Below are 22879 nucleotides of genomic sequence, written 5' to 3' on the forward strand. Positions count from 1 at the left end.
TCTAAACTAAAAAAAAAGATCCTATTTTTATGTTTATCGTAATGATTGACTTGATGGGGCATGTGGGGGAGTTGCAATCATCATTCACAGGCGTATAAAACATCAACTGTTTTCGTCATTTTAAACTAAAGTTTTTGAAACTTTAGGTCTTTCTGTTGAAACACAGCTTGGTAAATATACTTCCATAGCAGCCAATTTGCCTTTTCAATGCTCTGGACAGCAAGTTAATTTGCTCCAAACTATCAATATGTCAAAATGTTTTGTCATTGGTGACTTTAATTCCAAACATCGGTCATGGAAAAATTCTCAAAGTAATTCCAACGGCAAAATTTTATTTGATGAGTGCTGATGTTTCTCAATTCAATGCCCTGATAGCCCTGATGATATTTGAAACGTGACAGGGACATGATCAGAATCAAAATCAGCTTGAGCAACTAATTGGCTACAAAGATGACCAGAGTCGGTTCAGACCAAATCAATCGTAGATGGATTTCTAGAAGAGGAAAAACATGTACCTCTTCTAGAAATCCATCTACGAATGATTTGGTCTTAACCGACTCTGGTCATCTTTGTAGCCAAATAGTTGCTCAAGCTAATTTTGATTCTGATCATGTCGCTGTCACGTTTCAAATATCCCATGAAGCGATTCTCAATCCAATCAGCTCCACTTTCAATTATTTTCGAGCCGACTGCGATATATATGAAACATATATTGACTCTAATCTTGATGTTAACATTTCTTTACAAACAAAACTTGATATTGACAATGCCCTTGAAACAATAACAAATTCCATTCTTGAAGCCAGGAGCATGGCATTTTGTGAAGTAAAATTTGAATCCGTGATTATAGACGATGATCTTAAACTCTCGATCTGTCTTAAAACCGTGAGGAGAAGGCAATTTCAACGCACTTGATATCCTGCTATGAAAATTATATGGCAGGATTTGTAGAAAGAAATCAAGAAAGACACAATTTTTCACAATTAAGAAACTGAAATTTTTAAAATACAATTTCTCAATTGGACCCTGACATTAAGCCCTATTGGAAATTATCTAAAATTTTGAAAAAAAAAAACCTCAGAAGCCAATACCGGCATTGAAAGAGGAAAACAAATTATTACTAACTAATTGTGAAAAAGCTCAAAAACTTGCTATGCAGTTTGAAAGCGCGCACAATTTCAATGTAGGACTTACTAATCCAACTGAAAATCAAGTTACTCAGGACTTCAAAAATATTCAATCAAGAGAACGTTCTCGAAAATTCCTGGGAGACTGATTTGAAAGAAGTGAGCTCCCGGCAAACTTCGTCTTGCCATCAAGTAGGCTGTTGGAAAACGTCAAGAAATTCCCCATACAAAATGACACCTCAGTCTTCTCCCATTTTCCCGATTATTCCAGAGACTTTCCCGAACTTTTTCTCCGCACGAACACGTCCCATCTCTTGTGGAGTCCAACATCAAAAAACTTGCGTTAATCCGTTGAACCGTTCTCAAGCCATTTCGTGACATACAAACACCACTCCATTTTTATTTATATAGATTAAAAAATATGAAAGCTCCTGGCGATGATGGAATTTTTTACATCCTCATCAAGAAACTTCTAGAAAGTAGCTTATCATTCTTGTTGATATATTTAACACATGTTTTCAAATAGCATATTATCCTGACAAATGGAAAAAAGCTAAGGTTGTACCAATTTTAAAACCAGACAAAAATCCTTCTAAAGCTTCCAGCTGTCGTCCAATCAGCTTGCTTCCCTCCATCAGTAAACTTTTTGAAAAGGTCATTTTGAACAGAATGATGGTCCTCATCAACGGAAATTCAATTTTTGCCTATGAACAGTTCGGATTCCGACATGGACATTCGACCACGCATATACTTTTACGTGTAATATATTTGATTCGTTCCAACAAATCTGAAGGCTATTCTACTGGTCTTCTAGACATAGAAAAAGCATTCGACAGTATTTGGCATGAAGACTTGATTGTAAAATTTAAAAAAAAAACTGTAAATTTACCTGCGCACATTTTAAGAGTAAATCAAAGTTTTTTTTTAACACGATGTGTTATAAAATAGTTTCAATTTTACAACACATAAAATCAAATATTTTAGAATTTCGAATGCTTGCAGCACAATTTTCTGAAATCGTTCAAAACCAATTGGTCCCACCTTACTTAACATCGATCAACTCCAGAGCCTTAACAGCTAAAGTCGTTTCGAAACTGATCCAGTTATGAGTTTGACGAACTCTTGAAAAATGCCCGATAAAAATCATCCCAAGATTCGATGACCGATACCCTTGAACGAACCAGCCGTGGTTCATTGGCCCAATCAAATGAGATTCCAATTGAAAACCATTAAACTCCGAATCTGCCCATATCAACGCCAACCTGGTTCATTGCACCCGGCGCTGCATTCTCGGCCAATTGAGTTCTTCGCTCGGAACACACATAAGAAAGGGGCTAACAACTGCCTCCTTGTTCTTCCAATTCTCCTTCTTTCTGCCTACGCTTGGACCCCGAAAAAAGGAATAATTCCTCAGGTTGCGCGCTGTACCCCTTCTAAAGTGCGCGTGAACCTATACTTAACCTACAAAGTTGATTGCACGCTCTGCACAGCGCCAGCCATCCAAAGGGACAGCACAGCAACAGCAGCAGTTGCAAAACTTTTAGGATCCCATCCTCCCCGAAAAGGGGGTCCCCACTAATAAACAGTTTCAAAACATAGAGGGGGAAAAGACACAGCCTGGAATAAGGGCTAAAAATAAGAAACAAAACTTACCACGCCATTGTCCATGCCGCCATATGGAGACTGATAGCCTGCTTTTTCTGGAAATGGATAAAAAAAGGACAAGGAGAAAGAAATTAAAATCATTTCGAAAATATCACAAGAAGCACCTTTTGCATATCCCCTCCTTCACACACGCATACAAGACGCACACACGACCATATCATCCAAGGCGATTTAAAAAATCAATTCTCTTTCTCTACGATTGGTGGAAAGCCTTCGAAAAAAGCCATCTGCTCCGTTGGCCGTCATCGTCGTCTTCGTTGATGATGATACGCATCGAAAATGTAAAAAAAACGAACCCAAATACAGCCATCCTTTTTCGAAGGGTACCCAAAAGGTTGCCTCGGCCTACAACAGCAGCAGCAGCCGCACAACTATACGGGGATCCGATCGAATCGGGTGGGCAAAGTGGACGACTGTTGCTGCCGGTTGGATGGATGGAGGAGTGATTTTTTCGGAACACATTGCACACTGGGAACCAGACAGTGGGTTTGGTCAGAAACGAATTTCGTTGGATTCCGATGGAATGGCCTTTAAATATGACAGTTTGCAGATAATTGGGATACACTATAACGGTACAACTTCATGGATTATCAACAAAATAACCACTATGAAACCTTGATAGAATTTGACGGAAAACATATTTTAGAACAATCTGAATTATCAAAAAACTTTTTGATATTCATAGATCTTGAAAACTACGAGCTCAACTTTTATTCTATTCAATAATTCACACAAAGTCTATCTTTAGAAAAGTTTCAAGAATTTTACTGGATATCATGATGAATACAACAAAAGTTCTAAATCATCCAAGAATTTCCGCAATCATAGCATTTAAGATCTGCAAGCGTGATAACCAATTGTTTGAAAGTTTCATACTTATGATAATACACATTTCAATCATTACGTTACGTTTATGTAATTTTTGAACCAACTATGGATGGTTTGTCACTACAAGTGTCGGCATAAACTCTTATTCCTGTTTTACATATTTTAATGTACAAATACTTCTCTTTAGACTTCTTTTAGATCTATGGATATAGTACAGTGCATGTTCTTGTTATATCAATAAAGTAACATGTAACAACCTACGAGATGTTTTCATAGAATTTTTTGAAAAAAATGTTCGTAGACAATCCGAATTATCTAAAACTTCTTGATATTTATAGAACTTGAAACCTACGAGCTTAATTTTTTATCTATTCTTTCATTTTAACTAGGTCCATTTAGGAAAGTTTGAAGAAATTGACTGCATATCATGATAAATACAACACAAGTTCTATGTCATCCATGAATTTCCGAAATCATAACTTAAGATCTGCAAGCATGATAATCAATTGTTTGATACTTTTGTAAAAAGTATTCATATCCAGCTGATGATCAATCGTTGAATTCAATGGACATTCTACTTTTTATCCAATAATTTTCTGGAAAACAGGACTAGTGTGTGGTTTTTATCCATGTTGCATGCTCATGAGTACTTTTTGAAGGCCAAAGCTATCTGCACCGTTTTCGGCGCACAATAGGAGTATTTTTTCCCTCAAATTTGATGATTTGTCAGGATTTCTCAGTCAAGGATGGATTATTCACTGGTGAGCGCGTTTCATATTGATGATAATACACATTTCAATCGTGGCAACGTTACGTTTATATAATTTTCAAACACTACAACTGACTTTTTCATTACTTTTCATTAAACTCCATTGAATTAAGACGATTGAACATTGTTTCTGTTTCTGTTTTAATCTTCTACCAATGTGTTGCAACTGCGAGACAAAAACGCAAAACTAGTTTTTACTATGGGTCTTATTTTTCCACCCTTTCCATGGATCAGTTCAACGACCAAAGGTGAATCTCATATCTTTTAACTTGCATACTAATAAACTCTCTCCCCGTGTTGATTGTGAAGATGCAGAGGTATTCTCGTTCTCTAGAATTAAAACTAACATTCCTTTCCTATCCCAAACAGTTATAGGGACTTAGCCAGCGCTGTAATTTATCAATAACACTTCGGAACACCTTTTTGTCTCAAGCATCAAAATACTACTATTAACTTAATTAAGGGTTGCTGAATCCAATCCCGTTTTCAAAAATATTATCGCACGTCTAATTTTTGAGATGGTGGCTCAAAATGCAAAACTTGACTATTCTAGCCAACTTACATGCAAGTTTGCCAGCTTGTATGGCAATTTATTTGCTTAATTTGTCGCAGAATCCAAACTTCATGTGTATAACAACCAAAGTTCATAATACTTCCGTTGCTCAAAAGTTATTTTTGGTGGTTTGAAGAAATATTGTTTTTTGCCATATAAGAGAAGCAAAGAATTTTGTATGGAGACTGAAAGCACGTTAAAAATATCGATTTAAACTAAATTTTATCGCGCAATTTCAACCAAATTATTCTGATATAGAAATCCTATTTTGCATGACTGGTGGACTATATCACAAAAAAGTATAATAATTCATACTCTAAATTCTATGTAAACATCAATGAAACCAGTTTTATACACTTTGCTGACCTGTAGCTAAAAATTGTGACATGCTGGAATATTATCTGAGAACGGCATCAGATTCAGCGACCCCAAATTAACTAGAGACATATAATTTTATCCTTAAGATGCGCAAAAATGCCTTTTTTGTTCATGCTAACAGTAATTCAAAGCAGTGTTCTTCTTCATGAAATCTAGACAAAATATGGAAAAAAATGGTTCGTAGACAATATGGGTCATCCAAGAACTTCCTGGAAAATATATATTAGACTCTACGAGCATCATTTGTTATTCACTAAAGAATTTGGAATTCAATACCAGGGCCGTAGCGTTGCTTCATTGCGCCCTAGGCGAACTTCCATTTGTGCGCCCCTAGACAAAATCAAAGTTTATCTTCGTTTTTCTTTGAACAAGTTTATTTAAACATATAAAAAAATTCAAATTCCATTTCCCCCAAAAGTATAATTCTAAAACTTATACGGTTTTGACTCATATTCCGAACACTCGGTTAATTATTAAAAATAATAATACGTTAAACTATTGGTTAAAATTCAGCTCGAAGCTTAAATTTCTTGTGTCTTGTCTTGTCTGAGCATTGTTGAATATTATCAATAATATTTTTCGAAAAATTGTTAATATGAAAAGAAACAAAAATCCTTGTTTGGATGATCAGAAAGTATTTCAATTTGTCCCTAAAGAATTTCATCGATATATTGTCGGTTTTTTTTTAATATACATTTCTGAGACTGTTTGCCAAATATTGATCCTTTCAGTACAATTTTCAGCAAACAAAAATGTTTGAGATATATCAGAGGTCTTTACAATATTCAGGATATTCCCCATAATTATAATTTGTATGGAAAACATTTGCCAAAATCCATCTAACCACAACACAAGTAAATTTATCGAAATAGCTAAGAGGATTTAAAGAGAAAAAGCAAACATTTAATGATTTCATGAATAATTTCCAGAGAGAAGGGAGAAGGAATGTGTTGGCGCACATTAATTTTTCGGCAAGGTCAAATGGTTGTTGATCAGTGCAGAATATTGTTTTGAGAAAATTTACGAAAATTATTTAAACAAAATTTTTTGAGCACCTTGAGCAGAATTTAATGAGAATTTTATTTATGATTCCGTCAGAATCTTGAGCAGGGTTTTTTTAAATTCCGAGTAGAATTATATGAGTATGCCAACCACAATTTGAAAAGAAACTTGCTCAAAATTATTTCCAGTTTTCTGTCACAATGACACCAATAACCATGTGATTACCCAAGCAGTACAGTTCGTTTCAACCCAAGAATAAAAATATCTCTTGCAACTAATGACAGTTGTCAATTGTTGAAAATATGACTAACAATTGCACTGAATAGTAACGCAAAAAGCACAAGAGGCGGAGTCTGTTTGCACCACATTTATGTTATAGTGAAATTGCTTATTTGTTTCACAATATTGAAGAGAAAAACAAAGAAAACAAAAATATAAACGTAAATAGAATTTCCAACCTCTTGACTGTCTTTTCTTTTACTCACTACTCCACTAGCTCTCCGAACAATTACCTGGCCAATGCACTATAAAAGCTAAGGGCCCTAAAGTCCTGTCACAATTTTAATACCAAACGCTTATGTTTAGGACAGAAACAAATGTTTACCCAATTTTTTAATGTTTTTAGTTTGTTTAAGTCCAAAAATTTTGTTTTTCTTATTTTGTGATTTTGTCACAACCCTTGGTTTAAACTCAAATTTTAGGTGCATTCTGTTTTCCGTATCTTTTGCGAAATGTCAGATATGAACAACCTCAGTGTAAACAAGTCAGATAGGAACAGCCCATGTGGCCAAATTTGCCAAATAAGTGACAAGAACACGATCTATTGTGTTATTAATTAAAAACATATTTCTCGATTACTTTTTCAAATCGACGTAAGTAACTTTCATATGGTTTTGAGAAAGATAAATAAGAAGAATCACAACCTTCTTTCTAAAACTGTTTTGAAATGAATACCCTTTTTAACATTTTTTTACCGTGTATATTGCTTAAACTTTACATGCAATCAGCTCGCGTCAAAACACTAGGTAGTTCCTATCATTTCCCACAAAAAATGTATGACAAAATTATAAGCCGTTTCAATCAGTTACTTACGACGTTTTTGTACCAGCGTAAAAACGACTCAATTAGTGTTTTGTTTTGATTCGTGGTTAAGTCACTTTGTCTCCCATACAACGGAGTGGCGAAAGTAGCGGTTAGGCTGCAAAAGTGGAGAATCTTACTTTCGTCGTTTTGTAAATCCGGAAATTAAACGCTCTAAAAGTGCAAAAATCGTGTTGGTTTAGAGCGGAACGTGTAGAATTTCGTCTGCGAAACACGTAAGATTGATAAAGTAAGTTTGTTAACTTTTTTGAGTTGAGTCTGTTTGAAGTCTTCGAGATTTTTATCAAAAGTTTTAGGACCCTATTGTAAGATTTATGCCCAGAATAATGTTTGAATCGTTTCCAAGATAGTATTGGATTAATACCCAGGATTCTGGGAAAATATTTAACGGGATTCTGTTGGAATGCAGCCTGAGGCTCAATGAAGTTGCGTTTGACGAATTCGATTGTTAGGTATTGTTGGATTGAAATTCATTTTTGCTTATCATCTAGCAAAAAATAAAACGTGGGAGATTCTTTTTTTTATTTAAAATTATAACATTTGGAAATTATTCTTGATTTTTCTCGTCAAAATGAACATTTTAAACAGATTTACGAGTCGAACAGTTACAAACTTTGAATCTTTAAACTGGTTTGCGTAGAGTCTGGCTACTTAACGAACTTTCGTTTGGTGAATGTTTTAAAGATAGTGAGTTAACTCTCGTATATTGGGGTTATTTTTGGCAATTGTACGTGATGGTATTTTTCAAATGCATTAGAAAGGATGAAAGACCTAGCACAGTTACCGCAAACTTATTTACTTGGCAATGCTATGAACAATAAGGTAGTAAAAAACGTTTTTGCTCCACATCCTAGATCAAATACTGAGTGTCCTCCCAAGTTAATCAATTACGTAAAATGAGTTAAATATTTTTTTTAAATCCTTACTCAAAATTCTCAATCTATTATCCCAGTATTCTTCTGAGACATTTTAAGTATTATTTCAAAGCGATTCAAGAATAACCTCAATTTTATGCAATTGAGTCTACGAATATTGAAACTATGAAGAGGCGCCCTTACTAGATATATCTTTTTCAAATTTCCCCAAGAGCGTCACTCAGTTTAATACATGCTCAGCAAAGCTGTGTATCTAATTGAAAACAACAAAAGACATCATTCAGAGATGCCGAAAATAAATCGATACAAATTAATGCAGTATACCCCGTTTGCTAATACGACACCCGTTGCAATATTTAAAAACTATCTAGAGACCTCTTGTTGAGCTTGTACACCCTAAGGTCTACATTCCTTAGGGTATTTGGATGTATTTGGAGTATTTGGAAGACCAAGATCATCAGTACAATCCCGTAATTATACAGCCATAAATCAACTGCTTCCATTGCTAGATCCTAAGGCCTATATTCCATCTAGTCCTTAGATACAGGAATAAAGAAAGTATAAATAATCCAAACAGAAACCAGAAATTGAATGCTTCATAAAGTTTTTACAGAAAATCGCTCAATGTTTTTTCTAAGTGTGTTTTTTTTTTTAATTACGACAAGTATTGTTCATGATATTACGACATGCCTTACTGCCCGTTTAACAGTATGTATTTTTTAATGTTTTAGTTTTTTGAGAATTTCATCAGAAACTGATTTAGGTACATATTTGCCGAAAGTTCCAATAATGTAATAGTTAAAAGACTTCTTTAGAAGCTTATTTAGATATTCTCTTAAGGAATCCCTGAGCATCAAAAAAAATTCTCTATGAATTACGATTAAGATACCTCCAATAATTTAACCTGGAATTTTTTTAAGCAAAAGTCTAGAAAATCCGTCAGAACTGTCTTAAGGAACTTCTCCAAGGATTCTTTCGCAAATTTCTCTCGAATTTCGTCTTAGGTTTCCGTTTCCCAAAGAATTCAAACAAAAATTTGTTCAGATATGATTTCACTGACTTCTTAGGATTTACTTCAAAATTTTTGTTCCCGAATTACTGTAATGATACCTTCAGAAATTGATTTTTCCAGGTATTTTTTAGAAATATATTCACACATGTTAATTTTTATTTATTAAATTTCTGAAAAAATAATCGGAGTTATATTTCTGGAAGATACTCTACATTTGACGTTAATGAAACTTCCCAAATAATCAAATAGCACTTTAATTCGCTTTGCGTGCCAATATAGTGCTATAATACAGCTGACTTGCTCTATATTAGCCGTATAATGGCCCTATAAGGCCAAAAAGGCGAATTAACGAGCTAGTGGTTACTTGGGTTATGTATAAATTCCTGATAAACTCATGCACGGTTTTCTGAGTGAATATCTGGACTCCGCAGAAAGTCTTGGAGTTTCTTTGTTAAATTGTTAATAAGATTATTGAAAAAAATGAATCAAATCCCTAGAAAATATCGAGCAAGATGATGCGAAGGAATTTCATCGCATCACTGAAGAAATTTGAGTATGAATGATTGAAGGATTTACTGGAATAATTGCTGTAGGTATTGTGAATTTTGTGGAACAACGTCTGGAGGAATGTAAAAAATCATAGTTTCTTTTAATATTAAAAATATGTTTTTACAAATAGATTCCAAAAGGCAAAACCTCGTTTCACGAACTAAACTCCCTTGTTTTACGAACTGATTCAATAAACAAACCCCCCAATTTAGTTGGTATATTAAGGTTTGAATGTATTAAATTTGAGAAAAAAAAGTTAACAAAGTTGTTACTTTTTACGATTTCTGAACTCGGTCAAGTTTGCCCAAAGGCACCACAAATTATCCTTGCTTTCCCATAGTGTCATATCAGTTGGCTCAAGGACCGGTCCCAATCAACAATAATAACATCACCATCCTCATGATCATCATCAACATCAGCAGCAGCAAAAGCATCGTCGTCGTCGTCCGTCGCCAACGTGAAACCATAAATATGTTAATAATTGCATAGTACCACCTGTACAACTGGAATCGCTGCTGGCTGCTGCTGCTGTTGCTGCCGGAGAAAAATGATCGGTAACCGACCCGAAAAATGGCAAAAACGCATATGATAATAAAAAGTGAGGAAAAGTATGAAACTTGCAACAAATTTCCGCCGAAACAAGAGGCTCGATTCCCCGGTCTACCTGCATCGTCGTCGTCGGTCAGTCACTCGATAGGTACCACTCGTCAATCGAACCGGAATTGGAAAATGTGTTCACAAAATTGATCTGCCACCAGTTGAATCTAGACAGGCAGGGTTCCACGCAGGGGGTGCTGTGCTATATTGGTTTGCTAGAGTACCTTTTCCGTCGTCATCATCAGCCTCGTCACCGTGTTCCTTTCACCCATTTTCTCTAAACACACACAAAACACGCCGCGTGCCCAGGGCTGGTGGTGACTGAGTGTCTTCCAACTTTAGGAATTTTAGGGACCTCTTATTTGAACAGAAAGTTACAGCAATAAAAAAGACATAGACGAATTCATTGAACAGTCTATGAAAGATCTCTAGAGGAATCTCTGGATGAACTTCTGAACGTATTACAGAAAGAAAATCTCTGGAGAGATCACTGAGAGATTTGCTAAAGCCTGTCTTCGAGAGATCTGAAAAGGAATTCCTGGAGATCAATCGGTTAAAACCATTTTGGTTAAAAAAAGAGACTTTAGAGACTTTCCATTAAAACAGAGACTTTTTAGAGACTTGCATAAATATAGAGTTCAAGTCCCTAAAAAGCGTTCAGCTACCAGCCCTGCGTTCCCGAACGAATGAGTGAGCGAGAATAGAAATTAAACACTGTCGAAAAATAAATATTGATATCCTCTCTAGCCAGCACAAATAACAACACCACCAACAAGAGCACACATTGTTGCTGTGGGCCGTTCCTAATGTGTGCGGGTGGACAGGAAAACGCGGTGGGGTCCGGAAGAAAGCTGCCGTTAGGAGGGGGTAACGCTGTTGCTTTTTGCCTATACGTTTGGGTGGTGGTTCCTGTTGCTTCCGAATTCGACACAAAAATATAACTCACTTTGCACACGTGAGTGAATGAACCGTGAAATGGAGTGACGTTTGAAATTTGGGGGTATTGAATTGTTTAAGTTCAGAATATGCACCACCGTTCGTTTCCGCTGGATCAGAATGCGATTGCCAATAAATATTCGAAAGTCAAATCAATCAAATTGTCGATTGGTTTATTATTTCGTTATTACAAAGATGAAGGGAAGGAATGTTAGCGTAATTTTTGATATGATTGTTAGAAGAATCACAGTCGAAAGTGTCCTCAGACATCTAATCTAACTCACGACGCTTGTCAACGAATCTTGGTTGTATTCTGGAAACTATTTCGCATAAACTTGTCATTTGTCACACAAATGGTGTTTTTTTTTTCGTGAAAGATCTATTTGAAGTAGATTAGCAGATTTGTTATAGAACTGAGTTATTTCCAAAGATTTCCAAATCCATTGAAACGATTTGTAGCACATAATGCAACTTTCAAATTTATTTTGAAATGTTTCAATCACATAGTTTGCTAAAGTTGAAGGTAAAATAAACTATATTTAGATAGATTAAAAAAACGAATTTAGTACTATACCATTTAATTCCACTAGAGTTTGTATCCTTTGACAGATACGCGTATTTCGACCTCAACTGTAAGGCCGTCTTCAGTGTCGTGTACTAGAAGTCGAGTCTAGTACACGACACTGAAGACGGCCTTACAGTTGAGGTCGAAATACGCGTATCTGTCAAAGGATACAAACTCTAGTGGAATTAAATGGTATAGTACTAAATTCGTTTTTTTTTTTAAATCTACTTATAGGTATTCTACTAAACAGCTCGAAGATTTATTATTATGTTTAGATGTAATGGTGAGCTCGTTCCATATTTCACTATACTCGATAATCGAATAAGAGGCTTGTATGTTACCAGTAATGTCTGCCACATTTTTCCTAGATGAATTCATGGTTGGATATCCGCAATAATCACGTAAATAAGTTTTTTGCATTTCCTAGGAGTATGTCAAAAGGAATTGCTAATGGGATTCCTAAGCATTTGATTGAATGACAATTTTTAGTGGAAGTGCTTTTAGAATACTAAGCGGAAAAGGCTGCTATCAAAAGGTCGTTCCATATTTCACTATCCACGGAAATTGGTAAAAGACATGTGTGTTATCAGAATTTTCTACCACAATTTTCCAAGCAGAGCTCATAGTTGGATATCCGATCCAGGAGTTTTCTGAAACTCCTAGGGGTATTTCAGAAGAAACTGCTGGAAGCATTGGTTGGAATGATGGTTCTCAGTAGAAGTGGGCGCGGAGAGGGCGTATATGTCCAATCGGAGCCATAATGCCAAAAGAAGAAGATCTCTCAACGTTCAAGAACACGTCATTTTATTCTTCATCATCATCGAAACTTCAAAAGCAGTTTTTCTACTCAAAACTGAAATATGTTCGCTGAAAGCACGTTCACTGTGTATCGGTTAAATACATTTTCATTTAAACATTGTTGATTGTGAACTAAAAAACTACTTTTCAAAATATTTAATTTTACGTTTCCCCTTAAGAATTTTTTGGAGACATTTCTACAGGAACACATGAGATATTTGAAATAATCCTTAGACAAATTTCCGGAAAAATGCTTGCATTAGTGATTACAAATTTGGAGATTTGCTCTGAATGATTTCAAGTTGACGAATTTTAAGAGGAAAAAAATGAATTATTTTGGGAAGGATTATTGGAGGAATCTCTGGAAAAAATCGAAAAAACAATTTTCTTAAGAATTTAAGAAAATATTTTTCTCTGGAAGTCTCGTGAATCTTGAGAGAAATTCATCGAAGGCTAAGCATAATATAAAAGTAATCTCCGGAGAAAATATTTGTGGAGTCATTAGAGAAATCGCTATAAGAATCTGTGGACGAATAACCAGCATTTTTCTGGACGATTCTGTTCTGAATTCCCCAGAACAATCTAGTTTTCATGTAGAAATCGCGAAAAATAATTAAAGAAATTTTCTGTAACAACTTCTTAATGATTCGTTTGGAGCAATTCTAGCGAAACTTTTGGGTGAACCTTTACAGCAACATCTGAAAGAATCTCTTTGAACCGCTTGAAGTATTTCTGGAGTGATCTCTGAAGATGTTTTCAAGGGATCCATAGAATTTATTATTTTTATTCGTTCGTATACCTGCGATAACCTACCCAGAGAACACCAAGGAGCAATTTATAGAAAATATCTGGAAATTAAATTCTGGTATAATGTCTGAACAACCATCCAAATAAATTTCAAGATCTCAAATGAATCCATTATTTAAATTAATGGGGAATATCTGAGGTTGAGCCAAAATTTGCAGGAATCTTTGGCAAAATATTTGAAGAAAATCTACAACAACTGTTTAGAAGAATTGCTCTAGGAATCACTGAAGGTGAAGCTTAGAAGTGAGTTCTGGAAATATTGATGCAGAAATTTCTAGAAGCTCTGGAGAAAGTTTCTTGGAGGAATAGCTCTTGGATTAAACCCTGGAAGTGCTGAAGAGATCTCGGAAAAATCGTTGTGAAAAAAATCGGAAATATCCTTGTGAAAATTATTAGAGAGATCTCCAGTGAAGTGCCTCGAAAAAAAATTGGCGGAAATTCTTCCAGTTAATACAATTAAAAAAATCCTAGGTTAGTTTCCAGAAGTTTGAACCCGTATTGTCGAGGATAGTCTTGAGATAATAAACGTACTCATTAGAGGAATCACCAGAAGATTCTATGGATGAATAACAGGCAGTTTTCAGGATGATTTTGTTCAAAATTCCACCTAACAATCACAGAGCGTTCTTCTAATGAAGTCCATTCAGAAAATCGGGTAGATATCACAAAAAAATGAGAATTTTCTTGCAACAATTTCTAGTTTATCAGGAGGAACTCTAGCGAAAATTTCTAGCGTTGGGTGACAAAACGTCGAGGGAAAGAATCAGAAAGAAATAAAAATTTCTTGAAACAATGATTCTTTTCTGGAAGAATAAAAAAGTCGACGTTTTGTCCTTTCAAAGTTTTGTTTGTTCTTTGTCTATTTCGACGTTTTGGTATTCGACGTCTTGTCTTTCGACATTTTGTGCCTAAACGATTTCTAAGGGATCCATAGAACTACTTAATTTATTATTTTTTGATTTCTACGAAAATATCGGTTGGGTGACAAAACGTCGAATTCCAAAACGTCGAATGCCAAAACGTCGAAAGAACAAAACATCAAAGGAACAAAACGTCGAAAGGACAAAAAATCAAAACGAAAAAAAAACAAAAAACGAAAAATTCTTGGAAAGATATTTTTTTTGCGCAAGAATTAATAATTCAAAACGTGCACGTTTTATTGCACACGATGTGAAAAAATAGATCTGGAACACAATTCCAAATCGCTGTTGAAATTTTACTACTTTCGACGATTTTTCCTTTCGACATTTTGTTCTTTCGACGTTTTGGGATTTGACGTTTTGACATTCGACTTTCTGTCTCTCAGCGTTTTGTCTTTCGACATTTTGTCCCTAAACCAAAAATATCTAAAGAACATCAAGAAGCAGGTTGGGTGACAAAACTTCGAAAACCATAACTTCGGATTCCAAAACGTCAATAGGACGTCGAAGGGACAAATCGTCAAAAAGACAAAACGTCGAAAGGAAAGCAAGTGGCGAAAACGAAAACTTCTTGGAAGAATAATTCATTTTCGAAAAAATAAATAATGCACTATGTGCCAAATTTTATTCATAGCAGCTTTTATTCGTAGTACAATCGAGCACGATGTGAAAAAAATCTAGAAAAGAGTTCTAAATCACTGTTGAAAATCGACTGTTTCGACGTTTTGTCCTTTTGAAGTTTTGTCGTTTTCGGATTTGACGTTTTGGCATTCGACGTTTTGTCTTTCGACATTTGGTCTCTAAACCAAAGAAGCAATTTATGACGAATATCTGAAAATATTTTAGTGAAATTTCTGGAGTATTGTCTGAAGAATTAAAAAAAAAAATTAGGATCTGAAAAGAATCCCTTGATGAAAATCATTGCGAATATCCAAAATCCAAATCCGAAGAAATCGTTGGGAAATATTTTGAATACTTGAAGAATTTTCTGAAAGAGTTTTGGAAAAAAATATCCTTGGCAAAATTTTTGGAGGAGTTCCACAAGTAACGTTCGGAGGAATCACTAAAGGTAGTACTTGGAAGAATCAATGCACAAAACGTTGCAGTAAGTTCTGGAAATATTGCTGCAGCAATTTTCAAGGAGCTCTGGAGAAAGTTTCTTGAAGACGACATATCAGGAAAACAAATCTGAAGTGAAGTGCCTAGATGTACATTGTACATCCAGAGACATTTTTGACGCAAATTCTTCCAGTAAGCTCAAATATAACAGAAACAAATCCAGCATTAGTCTCCAGAAGTTTGAAACCCTAATTGTTGAGGTGTCATTGAACGTTTTTTAAGGCTAACCAGGGAACCTGGAAATGACCACTCAGATAAAAGATTTTTGATGTAAAAAGTTTGACACCCATGATCTGTCTCACAATCATGATCTGTTTTACAATGAAGATCATAACATCAGAACATGTCGCAGAAAATACTATGATTTGTTCCAATTCATTTAAGTGTGTAAAAGTTGTTTGAGTATGTGAACAGCAAAAAAATGTTTATCTCTGTTGATCGATGGTGAGCTCGTTTCTTACTGTTATTTTGATATAAAATTTGAAATTATGTTTCAGTCACGCCATTTCTTCTTAAAGTTGAACAATTTGCATAAATTTTAGTGAGAATGTGTTTATCCATTCGTTCTGATATTACGTTCCAACTGGAATAGGGACTGCTTCTGAGCTTCTTTTACTATTGGTACAGCTATAATTTTATAGCTTTATTTGTCAATTGACTATTTTTGCATTTGAATATCGAGGAAAATCTCCATTTGAGTCGAGAAAATTTCCAAACCGAAAGCAACCTTGACAGGTGGGTTTCAAAATTATGTTTGCTTCAGATGAAAGCTACACCCTTCCTCTATACGATGCCACTAAGTTAGCTTTGTGTTCCAATGGAAATATAAGACATATCACGTGAAGAAATACCTAAATTTGGTAAAAAATGGCTTCTTCGCAAACTATTTAGCTATCTGGCGTATATAAAATTTGAAATTATAGTTCAGTCACGGCATGTGTCCTAAAAGTTGAACAATTTAAATAAACTTAAGTTAAGATGTGTTTATGCATTCTACGTTCCAGCTGGAACAGGGCCTGCTTCTCAGCTTGTGCTTTTATTATTCGCATTTAGAACGTGTTCTTTTAATATTGACACAGTTATATTTTGAGGGCTTTTTTCGGCTTTCTTGCATTCGAAAGTTCAGTGCAATTTATCTCAACTTCCCGGTACACCCACACGTAATGCAACAGCGTGTGTTCCCTGACCGCTATCGATTGTAAGCCGATTTTTCGCTTACCACACCGAACAACCCCACCAAGTTTCAAACCGCCCTTTGGACGGATGATCCGTCCTCATCAACGCCTAGTTTCCAGCGCCACCGACCACAAAACAACACCCCCAGCACTATAAGGGGTTGGCTGTTGCTCTGTGCAGTCACCCAAAGTGGACGGGAGCAGATAATATGTAGCATGTTATTGTTGTCCGGGTCATTAATATGTTCGTTAGGGTGGTTCAAATTTCAAAAAAGATCGAAAATTCTATCTGCTGATGTAATCCTTGAAATTAATTTCAAAAACCATTTTGATAAAGGTTTAAAGATGGTTCAAAGGATTGTACCCCGTTTGGCATAAAGTCGTTTGGCATAAGGTCGTTTGGCATAAAGCCGTTTGGCATAAAGTCGTTTGGCATAATGGTCGTTTGGCATAATGGCCGTTTGACATAATGGTCGTTTGGCATAATGGCCGTTTGGCATAATTATTGACTTAGAATGAATATCGGCATTTTCGAAGCTTTTACCGAGATCAACACCACTGAGCCCATAGCAAAATTTTTTCGTAGTTTCTCAATAAGCGTGGTGGTCGTTCAGAGATAATCCAAGCAATGAATGTCAAAAATTGTAGTGACATTAGAGAGCATAGCTAAATAAAACTCGTGACGGGTCTGGTGGAAGATCTTTTCGGAATAATAATTTTCTCCACATCCCAGAACATAAAGTATCGTTGAGTAGTTGCGATATACATATTTGAAAATAGTATATTGACAAAGAAAGTTTGCAGTCATTAATAAAAAGAACGCACATATTTTGCTGCAGATCAAGCTTTGTCCCAGTTTGTACGTAACACTTGATGAAAATTACTTGGTAGAAGAAGGAAAAAGATATTTGCAAAATATTAAAAGCTCTTATGCAAAGATCTATTATTGCAGCATAATGAAAAAATAGCCTATATACGAGAGCAGATTATTTTTCGTTTAAAATGTTTAAGGCTCTAACACTAAATATCTTCTCACAACATAACTCAAATGAACAACACATTTTTGAAAGAAAATATATGTGGCAAAACTTTTGATCGATTCAATATAAATTTTAATTTTTAAAGTGTACATCAAAAACACTGTCTTTTATCGAAAGGATTATTATTAAAATAATATTTTTCCTGCATATCTTGAAAGGAAATGTTGTGTTTGAATATTTACAGGTTGTAAAGTACAGGTCGGACTCGATTATCCGGAGACTCGATTATCCGGGGACTCGATTATCCGGGATTCGATAATCTGGAATTTTAAACTCGATTATCCGAAATTTGTTTTTTGATGTTCTTGTTTTTCAATTATTATGCATGAATCTGAGATAATTTTGTATTATTTGGAGGAATCTCTGGAAAAAATCGAAAAAACAATTTTCTTAAGAATTTAAGAAAATATTTTTCTCTGGAAGTCTCGTGAATCTTGAGAGAAATTCATCGAAGGCTAAGCATAATATAAAAGTAATCTCCGGAGAAAATATTTGTGGAGTCATTAGAGAAATCGCTATAAGAATCTGTGGACGAATAACCAGCATTTTTCTGGACGATTCTGTTCTGAATTCCCCAGAACAATCTAGTTTTCATGTAGAAATCGCGAAAAATAATTAAAGAAATTTTCTGTAACAACTTCTTAATGATTCGTTTGGAGCAATTCTAGCGAAACTTTTGGGTGAACCTTTACAGCAACATCTGAAAGAATCTCTTTGAACCGCTTGAAGTATTTCTGGAGTGATCTCTGAAGATGTTTTCAAGGGATCCATAGAATTTATTATTTTTATTCGTTCGTATACCTGCGATAACCTACCCAGAGAACACCAAGGAGCAATTTATAGAAAATATCTGGAAATTAAATTCTGGTATAATGTCTGAACAACCATCCAAATAAATTTCAAGATCTCAAATGAATCCATTATTTAAATTAATGGGGAATATCTGAGGTTGAGCCAAAATTTGCAGGAATCTTTGGCAAAATATTTGAAGAAAATCTACAACAACTGTTTAGAAGAATTGCTCTAGGAATCACTGAAGGTGAAGCTTAGAAGTGAGTTCTGGAAATATTGATGCAGAAATTTCTAGAAGCTCTGGAGAAAGTTTCTTGGAGGAATAGCTCTTGGATTAAACCCTGGAAGTGCTGAAGAGATCTCGGAAAAATCGTTGTGAAAAAAATCGGAAATATCCTTGTGAAAATTATTAGAGAGATCTCCAGTGAAGTGCCTCGAAAAAAAATTGGCGGAAATTCTTCCAGTTAATACAATTAAAAAAATCCTAGGTTAGTTTCCAGAAGTTTGAACCCGTATTGTCGAGGATAGTCTTGAGATAATAAACGTACTCATTAGAGGAATCACCAGAAGATTCTATGGATGAATAACAGGCAGTTTTCAGGATGATTTTGTTCAAAATTCCACCTAACAATCACAGAGCGTTCTTCTAATGAAGTCCATTCAGAAAATCGGGTAGATATCACAAAAAAATGAGAATTTTCTTGCAACAATTTCTAGTTTATCAGGAGGAACTCTAGCGAAAATTTCTAGCGTTGGGTGACAAAACGTCGAGGGAAAGAATCAGAAAGAAATAAAAATTTCTTGAAACAATGATTCTTTTCTGGAAGAATAAAAAAGTCGACGTTTTGTCCTTTCAAAGTTTTGTTTGTTCTTTGTCTATTTCGACGTTTTGGTATTCGACGTCTTGTCTTTCGACATTTTGTGCCTAAACGATTTCTAAGGGATCCATAGAACTACTTAATTTATTATTTTTTGATTTCTACGAAAATATCGGTTGGGTGACAAAACGTCGAATTCCAAAACGTCGAATGCCAAAACGTCGAAAGAACAAAACATCAAAGGAACAAAACGTCGAAAGGACAAAAAATCAAAACGAAAAAAAAAACAAAAAACGAAAAATTCTTGGAAAGATATTTTTTTTGCGCAAGAATTAATAATTCAAAACGTGCACGTTTTATTGCACACGATGTGAAAAAATAGATCTGGAACACAATTCCAAATCGCTGTTGAAATTTTACTACTTTCGACGATTTTTCCTTTCGACATTTTGTTCTTTCGACGTTTTGGGATTTGACGTTTTGACATTCGACTTTCTGTCTCTCAGCGTTTTGTCTTTCGACATTTTGTCCCTAAACCAAAAATATCTAAAGAACATCAAGAAGCAGGTTGGGTGACAAAACTTCGAAAACCATAACTTCGGATTCCAAAACGTCAATAGGACGTCGAAGGGACAAATCGTCAAAAAGACAAAACGTCGAAAGGAAAGCAAGTGGCGAAAACGAAAACTTCTTGGAAGAATAATTCATTTTCGAAAAAATAAATAATGCACTATGTGCCAAATTTTATTCATAGCAGCTTTTATTCGTAGTACAATCGAGCACGATGTGAAAAAAATCTAGAAAAGAGTTCTAAATCACTGTTGAAAATCGACTGTTTCGACGTTTTGTCCTTTTGAAGTTTTGTCGTTTTCGGATTTGACGTTTTGGCATTCGACGTTTTGTCTTTCGACATTTGGTCTCTAAACCAAAGAAGCAATTTATGACGAATATCTGAAAATATTTTAGTGAAATTTCTGGAGTATTGTCTGAAGAATTAAAAAAAAAAATTAGGATCTGAAAAGAATCCCTTGATGAAAATCATTGCGAATATCCAAAATCCAAATCCGAAGAAATCGTTGGGAAATATTTTGAATACTTGAAGAATTTTCTGAAAGAGTTTTGGAAAAAAATATCCTTGGCAAAATTTTTGGAGGAGTTCCACAAGTAACGTTCGGAGGAATCACTAAAGGTAGTACTTGGAAGAATCAATGCACAAAACGTTGCAGTAAGTTCTGGAAATATTGCTGCAGCAATTTTCAAGGAGCTCTGGAGAAAGTTTCTTGAAGACGACATATCAGGAAAACAAATCTGAAGTGAAGTGCCTAGATGTACATTGTACATCCAGAGACATTTTTGACGCAAATTCTTCCAGTAAGCTCAAATATAACAGAAACAAATCCAGCATTAGTCTCCAGAAGTTTGAAACCCTAATTGTTGAGGTGTCATTGAACGTTTTTTAAGGCTAACCAGGGAACCTGGAAATGACCACTCAGATAAAAGATTTTTGATGTAAAAAGTTTGACACCCATGATCTGTCTCACAATCATGATCTGTTTTACAATGAAGATCATAACATCAGAACATGTCGCAGAAAATACTATGATTTGTTCCAATTCATTTAAGTGTGTAAAAGTTGTTTGAGTATGTGAACAGCAAAAAAATGTTTATCTCTGTTGATCGATGGTGAGCTCGTTTCTTACTGTTATTTTGATATAAAATTTGAAATTATGTTTCAGTCACGCCATTTCTTCTTAAAGTTGAACAATTTGCATAAATTTTAGTGAGAATGTGTTTATCCATTCGTTCTGATATTACGTTCCAACTGGAATAGGGACTGCTTCTGAGCTTCTTTTACTATTGGTACAGCTATAATTTTATAGCTTTATTTGTCAATTGACTATTTTTGCATTTGAATATCGAGGAAAATCTCCATTTGAGTCGAGAAAATTTCCAAACCGAAAGCAACCTTGACAGGTGGGTTTCAAAATTATGTTTGCTTCAGATGAAAGCTACACCCTTCCTCTATACGATGCCACTAAGTTAGCTTTGTGTTCCAATGGAAATATAAGACATATCACGTGAAGAAATACCTAAATTTGGTAAAAAATGGCTTCTTCGCAAACTATTTAGCTATCTGGCGTATATAAAATTTGAAATTATAGTTCAGTCACGGCATGTGTCCTAAAAGTTGAACAATTTAAATAAACTTAAGTTAAGATGTGTTTATGCATTCTACGTTCCAGCTTGAACAGGGCCTGCTTCTCAGCTTGTGCTTTTATTATTCGCATTTAGAACGTGTTCTTTTAATATTGACACAGTTATATTTTGAGGGCTTTTTTCGGCTTTCTTGCATTCGAAAGTTCAGTGCAATTTATCTCAACTTCCCGGTACACCCACACGTAATGCAACAGCGTGTGTTCCCTGACCGCTATCGATTGTAAGCCGATTTTTCGCTTACCACACCGAACAACCCCACCAAGTTTCAAACCGCCCTTTGGACGGATGATCCGTCCTCATCAACGCCTAGTTTCCAGCGCCACCGACCACAAAACAACACCCCCAGCACTATAAGGGGTTGGCTGTTGCTCTGTGCAGTCACCCAAAGTGGACGGGAGCAGATAATATGTAGCATGTTATTGTTGTCCGGGTCATTAATATGTTCGTTAGGGTGGTTCAAATTTCAAAAAAGATCGAAAATTCTATCTGCTGATGTAATCCTTGAAATTAATTTCAAAAACCATTTTGATAAAGGTTTAAAGATGGTTCAAAGGATTGTACCCCGTTTGGCATAAAGTCGTTTGGCATAAGGTCGTTTGGCATAAAGCCGTTTGGCATAAAGTCGTTTGGCATAATGGTCGTTTGGCATAATGGCCGTTTGACATAATGGTCGTTTGGCATAATGGCCGTTTGGCATAATTATTGACTTAGAATGAATATCGGCATTTTCGAAGCTTTTACCGAGATCAACACCACTGAGCCCATAGCAAAATTTTTTCGTAGTTTCTCAATAAGCGTGGTGGTCGTTCAGAGATAATCCAAGCAATGAATGTCAAAAATTGTAGTGACATTAGAGAGCATAGCTAAATAAAACTCGTGACGGGTCTGGTGGAAGATCTTTTCGGAATAATAATTTTCTCCACATCCCAGAACATAAAGTATCGTTGAGTAGTTGCGATATACATATTTGAAAATAGTATATTGACAAAGAAAGTTTGCAGTCATTAATAAAAAGAACGCACATATTTTGCTGCAGATCAAGCTTTGTCCCAGTTTGTACGTAACACTTGATGAAAATTACTTGGTAGAAGAAGGAAAAAGATATTTGCAAAATATTAAAAGCTCTTATGCAAAGATCTATTATTGCAGCATAATGAAAAAATAGCCTATATACGAGAGCAGATTATTTTTCGTTTAAAATGTTTAAGGCTCTAACACTAAATATCTTCTCACAAC

General features: G+C 35.1%; 1 protein-coding gene across 4 annotated transcripts in view; it reads right to left on the reverse strand.

The window, feature by feature from the left end:
• LOC5580046 (protein daughterless) overlaps positions 1-22879 on the reverse strand; it is a 168368-nt gene that overhangs the window by 67671 nt on the left and 77818 nt on the right. For all 4 annotated transcript variants that reach the window (XM_021847188.1, XM_021847187.1, XM_021847185.1 and 1 more), the window contains exon 2: positions 2781-2827. In XM_021847188.1, the coding sequence (XP_021702880.1) occupies positions 2781-2827 (47 nt within the window). The remainder of the gene's footprint in view (positions 1-2780; positions 2828-22879) is intronic.

The sequence above is a fragment of the Aedes aegypti genome, chromosome 2 (assembly GCF_002204515.2).
Source record: "Aedes aegypti strain LVP_AGWG chromosome 2, AaegL5.0 Primary Assembly, whole genome shotgun sequence".
Taxonomy (NCBI): domain Eukaryota; kingdom Metazoa; phylum Arthropoda; class Insecta; order Diptera; family Culicidae; genus Aedes; species Aedes aegypti.